At 37.7% G+C, this 24,698-nt stretch overlaps 1 protein-coding gene across 1 annotated transcript; it reads right to left on the bottom strand.

The window, feature by feature from the left end:
- Window positions 1-661: 661 nt before the first annotated feature.
- On the bottom strand, window positions 662-23,788 carry Dhrs9 (dehydrogenase/reductase 9). Its single transcript, XM_047542883.1, has 5 exons — window positions 23,658-23,788; window positions 11,196-11,566; window positions 9,738-9,996; window positions 6,617-6,780; window positions 662-2,722 (listed from the first exon to the last, which is right to left on the bottom strand). Exons 2-5 carry the CDS (start codon window positions 11,506-11,508, stop codon window positions 2,499-2,501), a joined length of 960 nt encoding a protein of 319 aa, XP_047398839.1. The 5' UTR covers window positions 11,509-11,566; window positions 23,658-23,788; the 3' UTR covers window positions 662-2,498.
- Between the last annotated feature and the right edge of the window lie 910 nt (window positions 23,789-24,698).

The raw sequence follows: 24,698 nt of genomic DNA, 5'->3' as shown, positions 1-24,698 counted from the left end.
CCGGTCCATAATGTGTTTCCTCAAATCTTTTTTTTTTTTTTTGTGATTTTAATTTTTAATTAAAACAAGAGAGAGGAAATACATATGTCCAAATTGAAATTTTTTAAAGACAGAAATGATTAGCTATCAGTGGGGCTGTCAAAATAATAAATCCCCTTATTTTATCATCAATACCTTTGTCTTGAATTGTACTCTCATTTATTCCTTTAAAAAAAACTACACTTTTGAAAGAAGCTAAATGGATGCTTAAACTATTTTTATCAAAAGTTAAGATTTGTAACTATTATACTTGTTTATATTGGGATCAAGATTTATATCCTCAGAACTGTTAGTTGCTTTCTTTTATCAGCAGTTAAAGTAACATTAAATTTCTTCATAGCAATATAATTATGAACAATACATTAGATTTACAGTTTCCTCAAATCTTTACAGAAAAAATTGGAAAGTTATTTCCCCAAGAGCACAAAGAAGAAGACATGAAGGTGAGATGGAGAGAAGTCTAGCAACCCACACCTGATGCCTGATGCTGTGACCTTCCCATGTCCTTCCTCTGCTTCTTCCCTCTCTTCCTCCCGCCTTCACAGGCCTGTGCCTTTGTTGAAACTTCTCTACACTGCCATACCCCACCTTCTCATTTAGTTTAGAGACCTTTTAATGTTGCTTGGGTAAATATACTTGGCTTTATTTTGGAGTGACATCAGGTTTGGTGACACTTTTAAGGAGAAAAGTTTTTGGTGGATGAAACAAGGAGTTGGCAAATTGTAACTCTTAGAATAAATGAGTAAACAACTCAAGTCTAGGCAAAACAAAGGAAATAACACAATTAGGTTGGTCCAACAGTGTGACTGGAATGGTGGGAAGTTCAGTAGAGGAGGCTCCTTCACATTCTTAAATTCTTGGTAACTCTGGGAGGTCTGGGAAATCAGGGAACAGCATGTGACAAATTTTAAGGCACTGAAATGAATCCAAGAGCTATAAATTCAAAGTCAGGATAAGGGGCTGTAGAAAACAATATTGGTGAACATCAGCTCCATGGATAGACTGTGAGGTGGTTAACTGAAACCAGGAGAAATCAGAAATCTACAGATGAACTGTCTCTGGGGCAGGGGATGACTTCACAGGTAGATGGTAATGATAGTTTAACCAACTTTGGGAATTCTATCTCATTCTTGTTGTGATTTTTAATTTTGATGCAAAAAGGATGGGCACATCTTCCCTCAAAATTTTAACATACATGTTCAGGTGGACTGACATCACTGGTAATTGTATTTTTCAGTAGTTATTTGTTGCACACTTAAAAAAAAAGAAGAAATGATCACAGGTGCAGATGTTCCCAGAAAGTTGAATAAATGAATAGAATCGCTGTCACCCTCAAATGGTCTAAAGCAGATGTTAAATATTTTCTTTAAAACAAGTTAGGCAGGTGTGTGTGCATTGGCACATTTTTCTGGCCCTTTCACATCATATTATTCTGCAAAGAAAATGTTGAATTTTGCCACTCCAGACTTCTTCATGTAAATATTCAACAAGTGGTACTGGGAATGAAATCTGGGAAACATCTGTTTAGGGAACAATTTCTTCTGGGTGTGGTGCTGACCCATAGTCAACCCAATTTAGAACCATGGATGTGGCAAGATGCTATAATCTCACTGTAACTGTAGGCTGAAGAGCCTTTCACTTTAGTTCTGTCTTCTTGGGCTTCAGTAAGTTGTACCAGATATTCTGGGTCTTGTTATTTTGATAATTACCAGAATAAACATGAATCACCTATATTTTTCTTCTTTGGACTGATTGGTTACTTTGCAATCCCCACTTTTCCACCAGAAAGTTGTGTGCATCAGTGATCAACAATGGCCTTCAATAGGTCATCCATCCTCAAAGGTTCCTTCTGGAACAAGAGTTACTCTACAGTCTCCCCATCACTCTTTGCATTCTTTATCACAGTTTCTTACTTCCTTTCCAGTCTTTTTCATCTTTTCTACTTGCAGGTCTACCTACTGTTTTTCCAATGACCTTTACTTATACCAGGGATACCAAGGCCACATAATGCTTCATTCTCTCTTCCTTTCTGGTTCCCATCCAAGCTGATAAGAGCTGAGTTCCAATCCTTTAGTCTTCTTTTCAGCAAATAACAGAACACTTTTAACCCACTTATAAAAGCATTCTAGTTGGAGATAGTATTTGACATTCAGATTACTCAATAAGCATGGGAAAGCAGTGGTGTACATTATTTTGGAGGAAATCTTCCAATTTCTCTTAGATCCTACCCAGCAGGCAAAGCCTCGGTATTATTTTTTGCCTATGTGATGTGCCATCTCTGTCCTTCTGGCTAAAGAAGGAACCCTGGGACACTACTGATGATGGTAAGACTACTTTTCTACAAACAATCCTGGTTTAAATGAGTTCAGGTTGGATTAGGTAAGGAATGAGATTGAAAAGTAGATGTGACTGTGAATTCGGCTAATCTCATACCCCAAGGGTATTGCTGATCAGCTGAGTCACACGGCCTTGGGATTAGCCAGTTGTACTTTCTCTTTCAACAATAAAAAGTCTTGCAAAACTGCTGGCATGTGAGAAAGAGGAATCCAAAAAGTCTTGGCATCTTTTCCAGCAGCATAGCGAGTCTTTGGAAAGAGACTTGTCAGAGCATGGTCCATGCACTCGACCACCAGAGAGAGGTCCAGGTTCACCCAGGTTGTAGTGCTTTGCAATTTGTCTAGACCTATAAAAGAGACAAATCACTCTTATTCTTCAGAAGAGGAAAAGCAGAGTGGAAGGCTAGGGGGCAAAGGAGAGCATGCATGTGAAGGTGTTTATTTTGTATTTGTCATTATAATTGAAGCCCACTGTGATTTTTTTCTACCTAGTCTTCAGAAAAGGATGCAACAATGCTTTCTTTAAATCATGACTCTCTAACTTGGGTGGCCAGCAGAATCGCCTGGAGGCTTTGCTAATACACAGATTTCTGAATAACAACTCCTGAGTTTCTGAGTCAGTAGGTATGAAGTGGAACCTAGGTATTTGCATTTCAAATAAATCTCCAAGGGGTGCTAATGTTGCTGGTCCAGGGACTAAACTTTGAGGACCACTGCTCTAAAGCAATGGGGAAAGGTACTTACTGTACATCATGAGGCTCCTGAGTCTAAGAAGTCATGGGTTTGATTCTCAATTTGTTTTAAAGGAGTGCTGTGTTTATAGGAAATGTAGGTGTGCACATGTGCTTGGGCATGTGTGTGCATGCACATGTGTGATGTGGGAGTGCACTCACATGCCCCCTACTCTATAATTCTATGTACAAAGAGCAATTCATTCCAAAAATGTCCCTAGTAGGAAGCTAAAGTATCCCTGTTCTCAGGCAAATGAAGTACTGAGTAATGGGCTAAGACATCTTTAGAGAGACAGGTATTTGATGAGGGCTTGCTAGTGGTTTGGAGTCCCAGGTTCTTGGTTGTGAAGAGTGAATGCAGAGAAATGAAACTGGATTCTGCTATCACACCACATACAAAATCAACTCAAAATGGATTAAAGACTTACACATAAGATCTGAAACTGTAAAACTACTAGAAGAAAACAGGAGAAAAGTTTCTCATCTCTGGTCTGGGAAAAGATTGTTTTAGACGTGACCCCAAAACATAGATAACAAAAGCAAAAATATAGTTGGGATTTCATTGAATGAAAAATTTTCAGCAAAGGAAACAATTAAAAGAATGGAGAGAGAACTTATGGAATGGGAAAATTATTTTCAAACCATACATCTATCTCATAAGGGATTTATATCTAAAATATAAAAGGAACTCAAACAACTCCATAGCAAGAAAATAAATAACCTGTTTTAAAAAATGGAAAGGGAGCCAAGCACAATGGCACATGTCTGTAATTTCAAGGACTTATTAGGCTGAGGCAGAAAGATTGCAAGTTCCAAGCCAGCCTCAGCAACTTAGCAAGATTCTGTCTCAAAATAAAAAATAAAAAGGGCTGGGGATTCAGCTCAGTGGTAGAGAACCCCTGGGTTCAATCCCTAGCACTGCAAAATAGAATAAAATAAAATTTAAAAATAAATAAATAAATAATGGGAAAAGAACCTAAATAGACATTTCTCAAAAGAAGACATACAAATGGCCAATGGGCATATGAAAAAAATTTGACAAATATCACTAGTCATCAGAGAAATATAAATCCAAACCACAATGACATATCATACCTGTTAGAATAGCTTTTATGAAAAGACAAGAGATAATAAACATTGATAAAGGTGTGGAGAAAGGGAAATCCTTGCACATTATTGGTGGGAATGTAAATTAGCACAGTCATTATGGAAAATAATGTGGAGGGTCTTCAAAACATTCCGGTACCATATGATTCTTATATGCTCTTAAAACACACCCGAGTTGTCTTCTCAAAGGAAAATCTATGAATTTAGATTTTTCTTTTAACTTCAGAGCCAGCTAGATACAAATTGTTCAAATAACCCAATAAGTATTAGTGATACTTGGGATTCCTACCACCCTAACCAGGAAAATGAAGAAAGGTAGCCTTAAATGTAAAGTCTATTTGGGGAGTTGTGGATATGGCTGAGTGTAGGTCTAGACTTGGAAAAACTTAAGAATGACCAGCATAAAACTGGTTTAATGCTTTTTGATATTTCTTGGTATAGAAGATTTAAATGTTTCCAACACAAAGAAATGATAGATATTGGAAATAATCAGTATACCAATTATCCTGATTGGATCATTTCACTTTGTATACATGTACTGAAATATCACACTGCGCCCCATAAATATGTATCAATTATAATGTGTCAATTAAAAGAACATCTTGAAATGGAATTTGGTGATATACTCACAGGCATTTTTTAAAAAGTATCAATGTCAATATCAAACATGAAAAGCCTTTTAAATGAGGGATTTTTTTTTTCTGAAGTATTAAGTCTGAAGGATTTAGTTTAGTCTTATACCAAACCTGCATAGAAACTTGGGTCAGTATGTGAGAAATAGAATATTTAATGTCCTTGAATCAAAACAGTTAGATATCAATTGAGAGGTTTGTCAAATAGACATTTTAAAAATATATATATAAAGGAATATATATGGAATATATACATATATCCCATTATTTATTTATTTTTTAATTTTATTTTACTTTATTGTGCAGTGCTGGGGTTTGAAGCCAGTGGTTCTCTATTTTATATATATATATATGTTATATATATGATAAATATCATAAGCCATAAATATATGAAAATATATATAAATAATATATATCAAAACTATATAAATATATATATATATAGTGTGTGTGTGTATGTGTGTGCATGTGTTGTGGAGGGGTGGTGGCTGGCTCAGTCAGGTTCAAAACTTCTGCAGGTGAATCTGACTTGTCTCTTGATAAGATTATAGTTTGGAGGGACAGAGTAACACATGGAGATGTGACTCTGTTGAACTCAAAGCAGGAGCTCAGGAATAGCAAGCAAACCTTAACAGGGCCAGGAAGCAAACCTTAACAGGGCCAGGAAGTTTGAGGTAGGAGGGGAATTCTGATACAGGAAATATGAGACAATTCTTTAGTTTCTTGTTCACGTCATAGCACGGTGTCCAAGAATAAGTGGCAGAGTGAGCTGGCTGGGTTCAAATCTAGCTCTTCCACTTACTAGCTGTGCAATTTTAGCTAAATTACTCCTCTATGCTTCTATTTCCATAAAATGAAAAAACAAATTCCTGATAGTATGTACTTCATCAAGTTTGTGTGGGGATTATAAATGAAAGAGTCCATGTAAAGCACTTAGAATGGCTACAGAGTACATAGTAAATGTTTGCTGTGTTAGTCATCATTACATAATCTTTATTATTATTCTTCATCCCTGACTCAGTCTTTTGATTTCTGTTACCTTTCCTTCCATTTCCTCCTTTATGTGTTCCTGCTCCATAAAATTTCCACCCAAATAATTCCTTCCTGTTTTTCAGGCCTTACTCAAACCTGATCTGTCCCAAGAAAGATTCTTAAACAGCAATGTTCTTTTCCTGGTCTGAACTCTGTGCAATTAGAGACCACACCATTTTCCACCTCTTCTGGATCTCAGGGTCACATCTAAGAATGACCAATTTTCTTGTGTGCTGTAGAGTCTCACTTAATTACTTTTTGTTGTCAGCTAGATCCTAAGCTAGTTGAGGGTCCGAGTCTGAACCTTTCTTGGACAATGTTGAAGAGTGGTTGGTGTTTAACAGAAGGGGAGCTGTGTGCAGAGATGAAGACCACAGGTCCTGGAGCCAGTCTGCTTGGGTGCAGGTCCTGGTCTGACCAGGAGGCACTGCCAAGCCTTGGGGAAGATACTCCACCTTTCCAAGTCTCTGCTTACCTACCACCCCAGCAGCTTTCCTGAGGGGTAAATGATATAATTCATTAGGTACTTATAGAACCTGGTATTTAGCATATGCTCAGTTAATGTTCATTAATACTCAGAGAAGCAAGAGAGGACAGGAACGAACAGAGATCCTGATCCATATTTAAGATCCCCATTGGTGTGTTACTGTGGGAACCTTGTCTTCACTTGTGTTTGAGCCTCCTTTGTGCTCCCTAGGACAATGAATCCCAGAGGACGCTGGGTCACCTGGAAACTCACTTTTTTCAATGTAACCTTCTCCATATTGTTCTTTGATGTCTGGAGACAGATGTTTCCAAATGGCAAGCTTTCTTTCAGTTGCCTTTATTGGATCTGACAATTCCGTTTTGAAGAATCCTGGTTCAATGCATGAGACGTGCACTCCAAAAACTTTCATATCCCGTCTGCAAAAAGAACAATTGAAGAGGTTTTTTAATTTTATCGTTATTTAAAAACTTAATTGCCATTCTCCCTTCCCCCCGCTCTCTATAGTGCTGAGGATCAAACCCAAGGCGACTCACATACTAGGCAAGCACTTTACCACTTGAGCTACCTCATTAGCCCTTATTTTATGTTTTCCATCTGAGTGACTATTTTTTCATGAATCTTTTCATGGAATAACAGAATTGGGTGCACTGGGAAGAAGTATTTGGTTCTACCCTCTCATTTTGCAAATAAAGAAACAAACTCATGGTGAAGTGAGGGCTGGTTAGTGGCAAAAGAGGAAAGGGATCTGGGTGGGACCCCTCACCCCACATCAGTCCAGGGCTCCTCTCCTGAAGTCATACTCTCCTCACTAAATTGATGAGCTCTCAGTTAAGACTGTTCCCTCTGAGCACTCAAAGTACCTTCTGGGAAAATGGACTAATGACGGGCCTGGACGGACAAGTTTACCTCCACCTTAGGAATGTAAGTAGATTGCAACACAAAGGCTGAAGGAGACAGGCGATGACCTCTGCTGTGCCCGTCCCCAGCCCTCTATGCTGAGTGAGGAGTTCCATCTCATCACCAGAGAAAACCAGAAGCCTGTTCATTTACTGGACATCAAGGTTTTAGAGGAATAAAACCTCCTTCCCTCCCTCCCTCTCTTCCTTTCTTTTCCCTCTCTCTTGCTTCCTGTTTATTTCTTCCTTCCTTTCTTTGTTCTTTTTATTTTGTTTTCAAGAGATGGGATCTTGCTATGTTGTCAAGGCTGGCCCAGAACTCCTGGGTTCAAGAGTAGTTGGGACTACAGGTGCATGCCACCTCCTACCTGGTTCACCCCTTCCTTTAGAGTAAAACACTGTATTGCAAACCAGTGCATGAATAATCATTTCCTAAAGCTGATGTATATTTCCACCAGAGATATATAATGAATTTTACAGAGGTCCTCACCACAAATTTTTTAAAAGCTCTCTTCATGAACTTAAAATGTGTTTAATTCATTTTAGATCCTGACTGCTAGCAACATAACTATTGTATGGTTTGAAATATATTTTACTAAAATGCAAATTAGTTTGACCTTGAATGATCTAGAAAGGTATATTACTTACATTAAAGTAAAAAAGGTTATTTTCTAGTTTGGTTGTATTTATTCCCCTGTTGTCTGATCTCCATCGGATCATGGAAGTAGCAATTACAAGACAGTATTTTGGAAGGCTTATCTCCCCACCCACCCAGGAAAATAGCACACAATTCAGGGACACCCAACTAAGCTTACCAGGTGAGACCAGTATTGATATCAATAATGCTTGCAGGGCAAATAAGACTCTAGAGAGCCCCAATCCTCTTTCAGTTGTGCTGCTGCCCCAAACCCTACTATGTATAGACATTCTGAAATGCTGTGGCCTACAGGCATAATAAAAATACCAGTTCTAGGAGTCATAAAGAAATAAACACTCTTAACTGATTATTTTCAGGCAAAGGTATAGTAGCATTGCAAATTTCATGAATATTTCAGTTGAAATACCTTTTCAAAAGTAAGTAAATACCTAAGTATACTAAATTTCATGATACTGCTACTTGCAGAGCGGAACCAAAGGTCAACCAAGGAGAATAACAGGTTCTCTGATTTTGCTGCTCCCAGTGCAATCCCTGAGTCATGACACTACTGAAGGCTCCTTAGGAAAGCACAATCTTGGGCCCCAACCCAGATGCATTCAGTCAAAATTTACATCTTAAGAAGATCCCCAGGTGATTTAAATTCACATGAATGTCTTGTAGGAATTGCTCCAACATTGTGTTTATTTCCTGGGAGATTCAAACTTAGCAACCAGATGGTTGTTATCTTTAGTAATCTCTGTGGAATAATCCAACCTCTTATTAATAAGCTACTCTGAGACCTATGGTATACATCATAAAATCTAACATACAGCTTCAACAGATACTAATTGAATAAGCAAATTGATGAATTGATGGAAAGATAATATCTAATTTTAGATTAGATATTTTAGATGTTTTCTCTTGTCTGTTGGCATCATTTGGTTAAATATCTTCCAACTGCTTCTCCAGTGGCTTTCTCCATCCTGCCAGCACCATTTCCTGGGAGATGGACCTGCATTAGCTACATATACTCTGGCTCCTAGTGGACACAGTGGATTAGATGTGCCTTTGGGAGATCAGAGGGCAAGAGGAGAAGAGGTAAGCCTAGTTATTCTTCCTGTGCTATTGACACCGGTAATAGTATTCCTCAAAGAAAGCTGACAACCTTTGAGTCTCCAGGTTCTAGAAACTTCCCTTACTTGTCCCTTCAATCCTATGGATAGAAATGCCTCTGCTGTCATCAGCCTGCAGGTACTACATTATCCTCTGGGATTTTTCTACACATTTCCTTTGACTCAATTTTAATATGCCTCCATTTTCTGCAAGAAACCACTTGGACTTGAGGGCTTGGAACTGATAATGAAAAGTTCTGGTTCCACATAGGATGGATTAAGCACCCCTCTGTTTCTCCTACTGAATGCTGCTGTAAAACTTGGATAGAGTGCTTTGAGTAGCCATTTAAAAACTGATACTTTTCTACAGAAGGTTTAAGACAGTACTGTTGTGTCTGTAACAAACAATAAGAGCAATGGAGAGATCTATGCTGATTTAGGCTGTATCTAATTCCCTATTTGACCTCCTGAGTATAAATTTACCACTACTATCAGTATCATGCATTAATGCAAAAAGTAAAACAGAGATAGACTTGAGTTCAAATCTCAGTTCTACCACTAATTAGTTGGGTGACCTTGGGCAAGTTAGTTAATCTTTCTTAGTTTTAGTGGTATCGTCTATAAAGTGCAAATAGTTTAAAGTAGGAAGTAGGGTGTCTGGTACATACTACGCATTGAATAAATGTTAGCAGCTATTATTTCCTAGTAAGTCAACTAGTTTGCTTTACCTTAAGCAGTCATTGAAGCCTTCCACTCCATATTTGGATGGAGTATACCCGCCTCCACCAAATGCAAGCCGACCTCCAATGCTGGAGACGTTGACAATCCTCCCTCGAGCTTTTTTGAGCAAGGGAAGCATATTTAAAGTCACGTCGATGAGTCCAAGCAGGTTCACTTCAATAGGTTCTCTGTAGTCCTCCACTGTCAGCCAGTCGGTGGGAGCAAGCACCCCAAGAACACCGGCATTGTTGATCAGACCCCAGAGACCTAGAGCCCAGAGGGAAGAAAGGAGATGTGGTAGAAGGTGGCAATCACATGGCATCTTGGATGGAAATTCAGCCTCTGCTTTACTCAATGGAGCCATTTCCTCCTCGTAGACCTATTACTGCTAAGAAATACTTTGCAGTTTGTGGAAGTGATAGCAGAGTGAGTGGGAGACTAAATTCAAATAATTGAAGTTCTTTTACTGAAATTCAGTCTCACTGTTATTCTATTTCTGTTTCTAAATGTCAAATACTGATACTTTCTGAGTGAGACTTTCTAAATTTCCATCTCAGATGTAGAATAAATAGGTCTATTTTTTTCTACTTTGCTAAATGGCAAAGCCAGAGAATATTTTTAAAATATTCTCTATGGATAGGGTGATATCAATCCACTTCGTGTTTATTTTCAGTGAAAAAAAAAAAACCTAATCATTCATTTGGCTTGATTTATGATGGGAAACATTTAATATTGCTGAAGGTTGGAATTCAAGCAGTAAAAATTACTTGGAGCCTTATCAAATCATTATGTTTGTGCTTTAGAGTCTCAGGTATATGATAAGATTACTATTGGGAAAAATACCTACATTTGTTTTTCCTTTGTAGACCCCAATATCTTCTTCCATGAGAATATTTCAAATACTGTACAAAGTTGATTAAAAGTTTCTGGTTCAGAATGCAGCTACCTTAGCAGAATCTATGGCAGAATGAGAGTCCAAGGGCTCAGTACTCCACCAGGACTACCTGTGTTAACTCAGGTGTTCAGGTCCTTTCCTACCTCACCCACTGAAAAATGTGTGAACTCCAGAGCCATTCTGTAGTGAAAAGTGGGTCCCAGCTATGGAGATGGTGATTTGGGTCTGCTCCCATATTCTCCTATAGATTTAACTCCAATCACTTTGCTGTGTATGTGGTGGAAGTAACACTTCATGGCAGAAGACCAGGGAAAGTTAGTGTCTTCATCTCTGTTCTAAATTTGCCCACTGGGACAAAAGACTGAAGCATAATTTGGTTGGTGTCTTTCATGTCTGCAGACAGCCTGCAACTTGGAACTACTCAGATGCTTTCCTGAGGTTAGAGAAGTGCACAGCTGGTATTTAGGAGACATTTTTATTGAAAGTCCATTTAAATCTGAACACATTTTTTTTTTTTTTTTTTTTAGTTACTTTCCTATCTCCCCATCCTCCCCAGTCCCATGTCTCTCACCTTTTTCCCCAACTTGGTTCTTCACCCACTGGGCAATCCTCTTGACATTCTTAGGGTCAGTTACATCCAGAAGCACTGTGTGAAGTCTCTCTGAGGTTTCTGCCTTTAAAGCTGTCGACCCTGATTCAGTCAGACAGGCAGCAATTACATGAAATCCTTTTTTATCAAACGTTCTGGCTGCCAAGTTTCCAAAGCCCGAGTCACACCCAGTGATGAAAATGTACTTATCGGTGATGTCTGCAATCTTTAGTTGTCCTTTATAATTCCATAGAAAAGCACAGAGGATTAGGAGGGCTAACACCCCAAAAAGCATTTTTTTCCTTGTATGTGATGAGACACTTCTTTCTTGTACAACAAAAGAAGATGGTATCCTGAGTGTTCAAAATTAGAAAGAAAATCCAAGTTAGAAGCACCAAAGTACTATAACCCAGGCTTGATGAACTGGAGATACTTTAGTGTATTTGAATAGGTAAATAGAAAGTTAAAAATAATGACCTCTTATTTATTTTTATTTGGTTGTTTGTTGGCCATTTAAAGGATAAAATACTACTTTAAGGTAGTGCAAAATTCTATCTAAGGAGAATTCAGAGAAATTAAATGGGAGAGAGAAAGGGAGACACCATGGCAAAGCTAACACAGGTCACTGGGTGGATGTGGCGAATTGGAGATGTGTGGGGCGGTGACACCAATTTCACTTGTGAATTCATCCATTGGAAAGATAGATTCTTACTGTAAAATCTTACTGCTTGTCACTTTGTGAAATTCAAGCAAAACAGGCTTAAATCTATTAGAAAGTGTAGATCAGTCTTATTTGTTCTAGTAGACTCCCAATTTTTAGACTGTCAGGAAAACGAGAGCATTTTACTGTTGTCACTAAGAAAACACTCTCAACTTGGTTTCCATCTTCTTATTTTAAATAGGTTAATGTCAACCTTCAACACAGCTCTGAAAGTGTTACAGCTCAATGCGGCACACTCCAGTAATTGCAGCGAGAAGAGGGAGATGAATAGGAAGAGATTGAAAGAGAAATGTTGGCCAATGTACAGTGTTCCAACCCATTATTCCAAATCTTCAGATTCTATCCTCTATGGACGCCAGCCTGCTCTGAGAAAAAAACCTCACATTTACAGAGGACAAAGTGAAGCAAATAGAGATTGTAAAACTAAGGCTTTGACCATAAGTGGCATAAAACCATTTGAGAATTAATTTTGTTGGGCTGGGGACAGATGAAGGCCTACCATCAAACAAGAGGAGATGCCTTTCCCTTTCCTCAGACGCCTGTGGTGGTATGTCCCCTCAGCTTATGCTACTCTTACTGTGGACACTGGTGGCTGGGGAAGAGTCAGGGGAGGAAGTGGCCAACAGTCAGAGGGAAGGCTTTCCTTGCTGCCTCAGGTCTGAGTGTAGCATGGAGGCCCAGCCCTCCCATTGCACAGCCATGGGACAGCCTTAGGGAAGAAGGTCACCCAAGTCTTTCCACACAGGCACACCTACATTGGCTCCTCAGCCTGGGGAGGGAAGAGAAGCCAAAGGAAATAGGGAAAGACATTATTTCTTCCCCCATGACCAAGAAAATTTCCTGCTATCTCCACACAGTACCTTTGTCCCTGATTTAGAACCTCCCTTAGAATCTAGAGGGCCTTGAGTGCCTCACAGAGGACAATCAATAGGCTTGAGTTGAGGAGCAGATCTTGTAGATGCTTCTAGAATCATGACTGTTCATGGACACTGTGTTCAAAAAGGAGCTGTGGGGCCAAGCAGTTTTATAAATGTTGGACATTGTTTTCTTACAATATTTTCTGGGTTTTCCTTTGAACCCTGTAAAATATTTTCTCTGAGCATAAAAGCAACTTATATTCATGGTGAAAAAAATACAGAAAAATAAAAGAAGGTAGTAATAATTATCACATTTGACTCTTAATATTCTGGTGTATTTAACTCCAGTTTATTTTCTATATATGTATTTACTATACATGTAAAAACTTTCTTTTCCTAATGGGGAATATAATCATCAAACATGTAGACAGAATTTTCATCACACACAACACTTCATGTCTATCATTGTATAAGAAAGAATATTTCAGATAAAAGTAACTCCATGTAATATATATTTTTTTACTTCTTAAGGAAAGTTTGAGCTCTTTTCAGTTTTTGCCCTAAAAGATCTATAGCTTAAAAAAAAAAAAGAAAGTTGAAAGAATTGCCCATTGATAAATATTAAGCCAGAGGGACACATTAAAATGTTAGGTTTGGGGAAAACAATTGATTCTTGAGGTATATCTGTAAAGAAGGCAGGTTCTGTTCCTGGGTATGAAAGTGGATTATGAGCCCTAAAGGCTTGCATTCAGGTGAATGAATGACTTGGGCATCTGTGAAAGCTCCTCAGGCAAACAGATTTCACAGAAACTTGAGAGGGTCATGAATACAACACAGGGGTCTGCCTCCTTGGATGGCAAAGATTCCATTTTACTTTCTCTAAACTGTAACTGAAATTCAGCACATCTTTGAATTATAACAAAGCCTCAGCAGTATTTGTAGTTCTTGTGACTTTGTTACAATAGAAATCACAGATATCTTTATGTCACATTGCTATTGTTAGAGTTATCTCAAAATATGGCTCAAGCTCATTGCCACTTCAAAGGTGGCAATGGTGAATATCATTCCTGCTACCATATTCTGTTATTTCATGTGTTAATTAAAGAAAAACATTTAAATATTTTGGATGTATTTCAGTATAGTAGACACCTTTGTAGTTCTATGCATTAAAAGTTACATTTAAAAAGTAGTTATCCCACTCCTTGGCCTATACTCAAAGGACTTAAAATCAGCATATTACAGAGATACAGCCACATCAATGGTCATAGCTGCTCAGTTCACAATAGCCAGATTGTGGAACCAACCTAGATGTCCTTCAATTGATGAATGGATAAAGAAACTGTGGTATATATATACAATGGAATATTACTCAGCCTTAAAGAATGATAAAATTATGGCATTTGCAGGCAAATGGATGAAACTGGAGAATATCATGCTAAGTGAGATAAGCCAATCTCAAAAAACCAAAGGAAGAATGATATCGCTAATAAGTGGATGAGGACACATAATGAGGGGGTGGGAAGGGTTAGTATTGGGGTTGGAGTTGGGTTTAGGGAGGGGGGCAGGAATGGAGGAAGGAAGGACTGTATAGATGGAGGGGAGGGGTGGGATGGGTGGGGGGGAAGGGAAAAAATGGCAGAATGAATCAAACAACATTACCCTATGTAAATTTATGATTACACAAATGGTATGCCTTTACGCCATGTACAGACAGAGAAACAACATGTAAAAAAAAAAAAAAAAAAGTAGCTGTGGTGAGACAAACTCATGTAAATATAGTTATCTCACACTAGAAAAAGATGCCATAAACATATACTGAAGAAAAGATAGCCTCTTCAACAAATGGTGCTGGGAAAACTGAAAATCCACATGTAGCAGAATGAAACTGAACCCCTCTCTCTCACCCTGCACAAAGCTCAACTCAGAGTGGATCAAGGACCTAGGCATTAGAGCAGCGACCCCACACCTACTAGAAGAAAATGTAGGCTCAACTCTCCATCATGTTGGCTTAGGAACAGACTTCCTGAAAAAGATTTCTAAAGCCCAAGAAGTAAAATCAAGAATCACACAAATGGGATGATATCAAACTAAAAAACTTCTTCACAGCAAAAGAAACAATCAAGAACATGAACAGAGAGCCTACAGAGAAAATCTTTGCCACCTTCACCTCGGATAAAGCATTAATCTCCAGGATATATAAAGAACTAAAAAAATAAAAAAAATTAAAAAAAAACACCCAAATAACCCAATCAATAAATTGGGAAAGGAATTGAATAGGTACTTCACAGAAGAAGAAATATAATGTCAACAGATATATGAGAAAATGTTCAACATCTCTAGCAGTAAGAGAAATGCAAATTAAAACTATACTGAGATTCCATCTCACTCCAGTCAGAATGGTAATTATCAAGAATACAAATAATAATAAGTATTAGTGAGGATATAGGGGAAAGGTACGCTCATACATTGCTGATGGAACTGCAAGTTGGTACAACCATTCTGGAAAGCAGTATGGAGATTCCTCAGAAAAATTGGAATGGAACCACCATCTGACCCAGTTATTCCACTCCTTGGTTCATACCAAAGGTCTTAAAATCAGCATACTACAGTGATACAGTCACACTAATGTTTATAGCTGCTCAATTCACAATAGCTAAGCTATGGAATGAACCTAGGTGCCCTTTAATAGATGACTGGATAAAGAAAATGTAGTATATATACACAATGGATTATTGCTCAGCCATAAGTAAGAATGAAATTATGACATTTCCTGGTAAATGAATGGAGCTGGAGACTATTATGTTAAGTAAAATAAACCAGTTCCCCAAAAATCAAATGCTTAATATTCTCTCTGACATGTGGATGCTAATTCACAATAAGGGGGTATGGGGAAGAATAGAAGTTCATTTGATTAGACAAAGGGGAATGAAGGAAGGGAGGGAGGATGGGACTAGGAAAGACAGAATGAATCAGGCATAACTCTCCTATGTTCATATATGAATACATGAATAGTGTAACCCCACATCATGTAAAACCACAAGAATGGGATCCTAATTAGAATAAGTTATACTTCATGTATTTATAATATGTCAAAATACATTCAACTGTCATGTATATCTAAAAAAATATAAAAAGTAAGGTAGCTGTGATAATGACAATCATGTAAATCAAAATTTCCTAGAACATACTCCATTGTGTGTGTACTTATTTTTACAATTTAACAAGGACAAATGACATCACACAAAGTCCATGCCTTTACCATAACTTGAAAACAGACAATCCTGAAATTTCAAATTGCTCGATTGAGAAAGTGAGTAAATATATCATGGATAATGGAGACCAGGTTTCATACTGTAAGAAAGAGGAGTTGCCAATGTGGAAAGGGAGAGGCTGGAATGAGCCTCAAGGAAATGGATTAGAGTTGGAAGAGTCAGTAAGAACTCATGACTTTTAATATTGGTAGGAAGACACTGAAATAGATAAATATCTTTCAAGACCTACCTGATGAACTATAAGCAATGGAACTCTATTAGCAACAACAAATCAAGGGCTCAGGGGCTCTGAGTTTTAAGCATTATATTCATAATTGTTGGAGAAGCTAATATCAGGGCTGGGCTAGAACAGTACAAAATGAACCCAGAATATCTCGTGCCAGAAAGTGAAAAAGTGCTCCAAGAATGTTGCATGTACCCAAAGTACATTGGAGCCAGTTGGAAGAGACTCCCCTGGGCAAGCATGAGACAATGTGAGCATCAAAACAAATACTGATAATAACAGATCATAACTCACTGAATGTGATATGAAAACATGAGTTCATTATGATATACAACAATAAACAAATAGATGGGGAAAAGAAAAAGCTCTTCTTTAGATTTACTATGCCAACTAATAAATGTCAAATGAATGATGTAATTAGAAAATCAACACTTGGCAACTGACATAGTAACAATGGTTTAAGGCGAGAATGATCAACAGATGCTAAAATTACTGAGTGAAATTTGGACGAGAGACAACAATTATAGAATCTTGAAGAATTTCCCCCAAAGATACTTACTAATTAAAAAGAGAATGATAGTGATTTCACAGTGGAAAAAAAAATCTGAGAGATGCCACGTTAACCAAGTGAGAAAGATGAATATTATTAGTTACGGGGCAAATCGACTGTGCCTCCTGATACAGCACAGTAGGAAGGACACACTCAAAGTTAATGGTGCCTGGGGAATCATCTTCCAGTTCCCCAAAACATGAACCTGTGCTCTTCACAACATCAAGCTCCTGATGTGAGGAAAGAAAGACCAAGGACTTTCATTTTAAAGGAGACTACAGATAAGACAACCAAATGTAACACATGACGAAGGACTAGAAAACAATTGTTTCTTTTTCCAGAAGGAACATTATTGAGTCATTATTAGGTCCTAATATTGTAAGGTCATGTTATTCATGAAATTTGAACAAGTCTATAAACATGATAAATATAATTATGTTAATACTAATTTTTCAATTTTGATAATTATACTAATATTACATTGAAAATGTCCTGCCTTTTAGAAAGTATAAAGATTTCAAAAATAGGAAGCATTGTGTCCTCAATTTACTTTCAAATAATTATTCTATATATAAATAAACATATCAAAACTACACATGTGTAAAGAGAGAATGACAATATGGTAGAATGTTAATATTTGGGAAATCTCAGCTGTACTATTCTTTCAACTTCTCCATAAGTTTGAAATTACTGCTGGTTCTCCATATTAGTGGGTTCTACATACACAGACTCAACCAACTGAAGAATGAAAATATTTTTTAAATATTGTGTCTATACTGAACTGAACAAACACAGACTATTTTTTTTTTTTGGTTGTTGCTTACATATATAACTATATGTAAGCATTTATATTGTACTAGGTATTATAAGTAATCTAGAGATTATTCAAAGTGTACACTAGTGGATTCAAGGTATACAGTAGGAGGTGTACAGGTTATATGCAAATACGATGCTATTTTAGACAAAAGACTAGAACTTCTATAGGTTTTGGTATCCGTGTATGTGGGGGAGGGTCCCTGGAGCCATTCCCTCACAAATACCTACCGAAGGACAACTGTATTTCAAAATAAAATGTTAAAATTTGACAAAGGAAAAATGCATATTTTTTTGAGACTGCTTCATTGGACTTCTTTGGTTTCATACATAAAATGAGATAAGAATGTCGAGATTTGGGAATTTAGTAACTCTCCATACCAAGCTGCTGTTTTTTTCTCTTTGGTAAGCTGAACTCTACAAGCACTGGAGAAAAAGAAAAACTTAAACTGAAGCAGGTGGACTCCCTCTCCACTTCTTCTTTTTTTTTTTGTACCAGGGATTGAACCTAGGAGCACTTAACACTGAACTACATCCCCATCCCTTTTTATATTTTGTTTCAAGACAAAGTGTCACTAAGTTGCTTAGGGTCTTGCTGAATTGCTGAGGCTGACTTTGAACTTGAGATCCTCCTGCCTCAGCCTCCCAAGTGCTGGGATGACAGGTGTGCGCCACCACACCTGAGTCCCCTCGTCATCTTTCCAACCTCTTCATTCCCTAAACAAATTCATTTCCCTTGATGAGAAGCACAGAGGGGCTTTTTGATTGTTAAGGATGGACTCCCTGGCTGGGGTTGTGACTCAGTGGTAAAGGGCTTGCCTAGCATGCATGAGGCACTGGGTTTGATTCTTAGCACCACACATATATAGATGAATAGAATAAAGGTCCATCAACAACTAAAAATAAAACAAATTTTAAAAAAGGATGAACTCACAATAAAATGAGGTGTACTCTGGATTGAGTGTTATTACAGAGGGTGATGTTCCAACATGTACCCTGAATCCTAGGGACTGCTAACCCTGATCTCAATTTTGCAAAGTCTGTCCTTACTCCAAATGTTATTGTCCCCAAATGCTAGTTCCTCGTCTCTAAATTTCACATTTCTCTAGGTCATTGGACTAAGTCAACAAAAAATCAAACACATTTTTGATCTCTCCTAGTTCTTTTAGTCAAAATATCACCTCTAAGCAGTGGTCCCTGGTCAGAACAATGACCTGTACATAGGAGCTGACAAATGGCCAATTGGTTCATTGACCACGGAGAAGTAAATGAATAACAGTAAGTAACAGGGCTGCCTCAGCCACACTCTGTAAACTCTGGTCATCTCCACATGGTTCCTTGGTTGCAACCATTCAGATTCAGGGTACTGACCTCAGTTACTTGCTTATCTGCTATGTCTTCCAATTTATCTCACAACAAACTGTTGAGTAAAAGTACAAGTCTCTTGGATCAAACCAGTAGGGCTGTGGTTAGGAGCCTGCACCCCAGAATGAGGTAGGTAGAGGTTTGGTCCGTTTTCCTATCATCAGAGAACCCTTCAACGAATTGCTCATCTTCTCTGAGCCTCCATTTTTCTCTCTGTAAAATGGGGACATAGCATTTACCTTGGAGAGTACCTAGGAACTAACGTGATGATGCCAGCTACACAGAAAGAGCCTCGTGATTGTCGGGCAGGATCAATCACTTCCACTTTCTGAGGGACGTTTTCTGTATTTCCCTCATTTCCAGGTATGACCAACCCAACTTCGGGACTCTTGATATTTTGGGTCACATGATTAGTGGTGGGGGGCCTGGGGTGGGGTGCGTCCTGTGTACTGTAGCACATTTAGCACCATCTCTGGCCTCTATCCACAAGATGCCAGTGGCACGTCTCCCTCACGACTGAAGAATATCTGCAGACATTGCTAAATGTCCCTTGGGGCACAAATCACCACCCCCATTGAGAACCACTGGTCTGGAACTTCCTTGCCTTGGGGGTTCAGAACTTCTCAAAATTACTTTCCTGGAAACTCAGTCACTGGTTCCTTGGTATTGTCTCATGGATGAGAGTTTATTATTTTATGAGAGTTTTATTATTTTATAACTTTCACAGTAAAGTTTTATTACTTACAAAAAATACTCATAGTCTGTTGCTGGAAGTATTAATTTCCATGATTTTTTACAAATGTCTTTTTCTCAGGAAGAGGAAAGGAGGCAGAGAACAAATTATGTATACCATGATCTGTGAATTAAAAAATTATTACCAGCATTTGTGAGGCCTGGATTCTGACTATTTTGAGTTTGGGCCATTCCAGGTTCCCCTGGGATGCCCTTCAGCTGGATGGTCAGTTGACCCTACAGAATGTAGAATATGAATATGCTCCTGGGAAATTCCTGGTCTGTGGGATCCCTGGTTTGTCAAGGTGGGTAAGAGTGATAGTAACTACCATGGTTTATTGAGTGTTTAGTATGTTCTACGCCCTGTGCTAGGGTCTATAAATATTCATCTTACTTAAACCTCATGACAAAAATATCTCCATTTTATAGATAAGGACACATATTCAGAAACGTAGGCTAATTGGCTCAAGGTACAGTCACTGTGGTGACTCTGGGACTGATAGTCTGGTGACATCTGTATTCCCACTCAACTCTGGGTGAGAAAAAGAAAAATATTTCTTTTATATTTAAATATCATAAGCCGAAGCAGTGCATGCCCTTCCTGGACTCTCCAGTACCTGTGAGGTCCTTGGCCTTAGGCTCATGTCTATTAAATTTTGCTGCAGGAAAAAAGGAAGGGAGGGAGTTAGAAGGATGTCTCCACTCTGCCTCTAAGGTTCTCATGATGACTGGATTAATCTTTGAGATCTCTGAATTATCAAGGCAAAAGGGTAATGATAATTATAATAATAAAATATCCACACTTCCAATGTTGATGAGTTTAAAAAGTTTCGAGACCCATTTGTGTAATTTTTATCTCATTTAATCATCAAAATATTTCCAGTATAGGGCAGATATCATACATAATAAGGTCACCCATTAAAGTACCTGGAACTAAAACTTCAATCTCAAAACTCCTAAACCTTTAGGAGAGAGAACTACAACCCTTATCACTCCATGGGAGGAATAAAAACATTTCATCAAAAATTATCTAGTATGCCACAATGATGCAGAAGGAACCAAGAAAGGAGAACTAGTTTTCTCTTTCATTTGCATGCAGAGTGCTTAAATAGGAACTGTCTGTCAGCAGCTATGGGAAAATATTGCTTTTGATTACTGTCCTTGCTTACTTCTGCTTCTTTAAAATTTTAATTTCCTAGCAAAAAACTTAAAATTCTTTGATTTTACTTCTTATTTACAATTAAATGATATGATTAAAAAAATAGACATTAATGTTTCAGTAATGTTGTGAGATACACCTTTTATGAGAAATGTGGAGTCCTTTCTAGATAGTTCTTCCCAGACCACTTGATTTTATTTCCATATAACTCCACAAAGGATTTTCTTCTAGCAAGTAATACTAACACTAATCAGTCATATTTGAGGAGTTTGTCCAATCTTTATTTACTTTGAACTTGTTGCAATTGTGGCCTAACTTGAATCAACATCTGAGTTGTTTACCAAAATGAATCAAATAGAGAGTATTTAGGAAGAGATTTCTGGAAAGTTTCTGTCTGGGAATTCTCTTACACAGACTTTCTTCATACTGACTGCTGAAGAACAGGTATATTTCTTTTATATTTAAATGTCATAAGCCTTAACTTACACAGATCTCCTTTTGCCTCTTTACTGTACTGAAATAAAAACTCCTGTTTCTCTCTAACACAAGGGACCTTTCAGAGACTTCTACTGCATTTTTCTTTTAGAAAAATTTATATTGGAGCCTAATGACACAAACTAGATATATAAAGTTATATAATTAAAGATAATTAAAGAACTATGTTTTGTGAAAAAGAATATTCAATTTGGGTACCCAGTAGTCTGAAAACTTGAAAAAAAAAAAAAAAAAAGTCAAGGGACCCTATATGAAATGTAGCTTGCATTAAGCAGCAAATGTGTTTGTTTTTGTTTGTTTGTTTTGGTGGAGGGGTGTGTGTGGAGGGGGTTGCTGTATCAGGGATACTTAACCACTGAGCCACATCCCCAACCCTTTTCATTCTTTTTTTTTTTTTTTTTTTTTTTGACAGAGTCTGGCTAAGTGTCTCCCTAAGTTGCTGAGGCTGGTCTTGAACTTGAAATCTTCCTGTCTCAGTTTCCCCAGCCACTGGGATTATGGGCATATGCCACTGTGCCCCCCCAGCAAACATGCTTTTGAGGGGCTGATTAAAGTAATAGTGATTCGAACTGATGCTGATGATACAGCAGCGATGATCTTCCTCATACTGGGAAGGAAGTTCCCTCTCGCAGTGGGATGAAACCTCTCCTCTCTCTAGGTGGTCATGTTCTTCTGAGTCCTGATTCCCAGGACAGGGCAGGTAGTCCTCCTACTCAGTCTGTGCTTTGGGTAGTGGGACAGTGATGGGAGAAGCGAGCTTGTATACTTCTCTACATATTCACTCACCCGACCTCCTGAGAACACAGCTGTTGTTTCTCCAGCCTGCTCCTAGGTTGGGAAGACCTGCTGGGTTTCCATTTTGCATTTTTAGTTCTAAGGATAGAAATGTCTCTGATTTTCTTTTTCTTTTCTCAAAATTTCTCAATTATAATTTGCTGTAATCCCTACAATTATTAATTAATTATCCCTAGTACTTGCTAGTTTTGTTTTGCTAATATGCTTGCTAACAGTATAGGCAGGTTAAGAATTATTGTTAAAACCATAGGTACTTTATTTATGGCCAATGAATTTAATAATTGCTAACTGGAAGGGATTATATATTGTGTATTACTATAACTTGTCAGAGAAAGTTTCAAAGTTTAGAATATGGAGAGAATGTATGTAGAGATGCAGGGAGGGTCTTCAACCATTCAGGATATTTCTTTCAGCTATAATTACCTTTGAATAGAAGAAAAGGGTAGAGTCTTTAAATACTGTCCCTTAAGAAAGTAACATTTGTTATAAGGATTTCAAAACCAATTCTGATTTTCCCCATTTGAAATGAATGAGCTAAGTTTTTTTTTCTTGCATTTAAACATCAAGATTTGTTTTTAAAATTGGGTATCCTTTTCAAATCTCAATATATATGATGCAACATTTAACTTTCATCTCATGCAGCATAAGCCAAGAATAGCTTTAGAACATCTAATAGATATGGCAAGGGATATCGAGATAAAACAGTCCCTATCCTTAGGCTAATGGTGTAGTAGGACATTTCAGAGTTATTTGTACAACTCTAAATGAATGTGTTCTACTTAAACTTTGTCCCCATTGCCAAAAAAATCAAGTCACTGAAAGAGAGAGCCACAACACTGGATCATAAATAGAGAGAAAGTATCTGAGCGGGTCTTTTGATGTCATGATGTCATCCCAGGATCCAGGGATCAAATGTGCACTGTCAGAAATTTCCTTGCTTATTTCTAATTATTTTGCTCATTCAGGAGAGAGAAAGGGGGGCAGGGAAAGAGAGAGAGAGAGAGAGAGAGAGAGAGAGAGAGATCACATAAACTGACATTTGATAATAATATTGGTAAAGCAAGTGGGTCAACAGATGAGACCTGTAGTTGGCAGCAAATCCATTGCTTCAGTAAGAAACTCAGCTAAGACTCATGCTTTTGGGAGCCCTTCTCTCTCCAGTTTCCAATTAATCCTAAGGTTCACTGTAGGTCTAAAACAGGTACACAGAGAATAACAAGATATAAATTTAATTGTGAGTTGAGGGTGCTAAAGGACATTTGAGGAGAGACCTGGAGTTGAAGGTGGGATTCTGAGATCATTTCCGTGAGATGGACTTGACTCCTCTCACTGCCTTCTAACATGCTGTATTAAAGGAAAATAGCAACAGTGACCACAGCCTGAAAGATAACTTGATTCATTCAAAGGAAAATCAAAGACTTGATAGATATAGGAATAAACAACAAAACTCATCACCAGTTACCTTATTGCAGTTGAATCGGAAGGCAGAAGCTGCTGGTGAGTTGCTCAGGCGAATGCAGTCTTCCTGCTGTGCACAGGGAAGGAAGTGCACCCTGACCAAGCTGATCCTCCTGGTAGCTTGGGCTTCCGTCGTCGAACTCAGAGCACCTTCATGTGTGTGAGGAGTCCTTCAGTTCTCTTCTCACTCTGTGAGTCACACCCATTGTGACGCTGATGGATGACTAAGTCTCTTCTCAATGGATGAGGGAAGCCAAGAAGCTGTAGGTCACATGTTTCCAAAAAACCCAGCAGTATTCTCAATAAACTAAAGGTAGCTGCTTGTAGAAAGAATCTAAAAAGTAAAAAATAAAAACGACCTTCACTGTGACTACAATCCCTAGACAAAATACTACTGCTGAAATAATGTGACAAGGAAGCATTGTGTAAACTGCCCAATGTATTTTGTTAATAATTTAATTTTTAAATTAGGATTATTATTCTTGATTGAGATGGTTTTCTTCCTGTTCACATGCCTTTGACTACATAATATTCTTTTGTAGCAGAGTACAAATCGGGTCTCTAATGACTCTTTTTTTTTTTTTTTTTTACTGTTAAACATATATTTGATATCCACACATATACGCGAAAATGCAATTTACAAATACTGAAGAACTAAAACCATCAAACTTTAACTCATTCGTGAAATAAAAAAAGAACAAAATGTTTTCCCTTTTTAAATATATAAACAAAATAATTAGATATTGATATTAAAAATAAATGTGATTTACTCTGAAATATGCTTTGCACTGATTCAACATTTCATGACAAAATGTCAAGGTTCAGTTTCCAAAATCCAACATATTTAAAAAAGAGTTACTATACAACAGTATCATCCACATAGATATATAAAAGTAGATACACTCACACCAAAGCCCCATATATTGTAAGTACAGGTTTTCTCTTGATACCAAGTGTTTAGAACAATAAAAATTAAGTGAATTTAATCATGTAAGATACAACAAAATGTGTTCCTGGAATTTTAGAATACTCTCACTATTTAAGA

The sequence above is a fragment of the Sciurus carolinensis genome, chromosome 3 (genome assembly GCF_902686445.1).
Source record: "Sciurus carolinensis chromosome 3, mSciCar1.2, whole genome shotgun sequence".
NCBI classification, from domain to species: Eukaryota; Metazoa; Chordata; class Mammalia; order Rodentia; family Sciuridae; genus Sciurus; species Sciurus carolinensis.
This window is presented reverse-complemented; position numbering and strand designations above follow the sequence as displayed.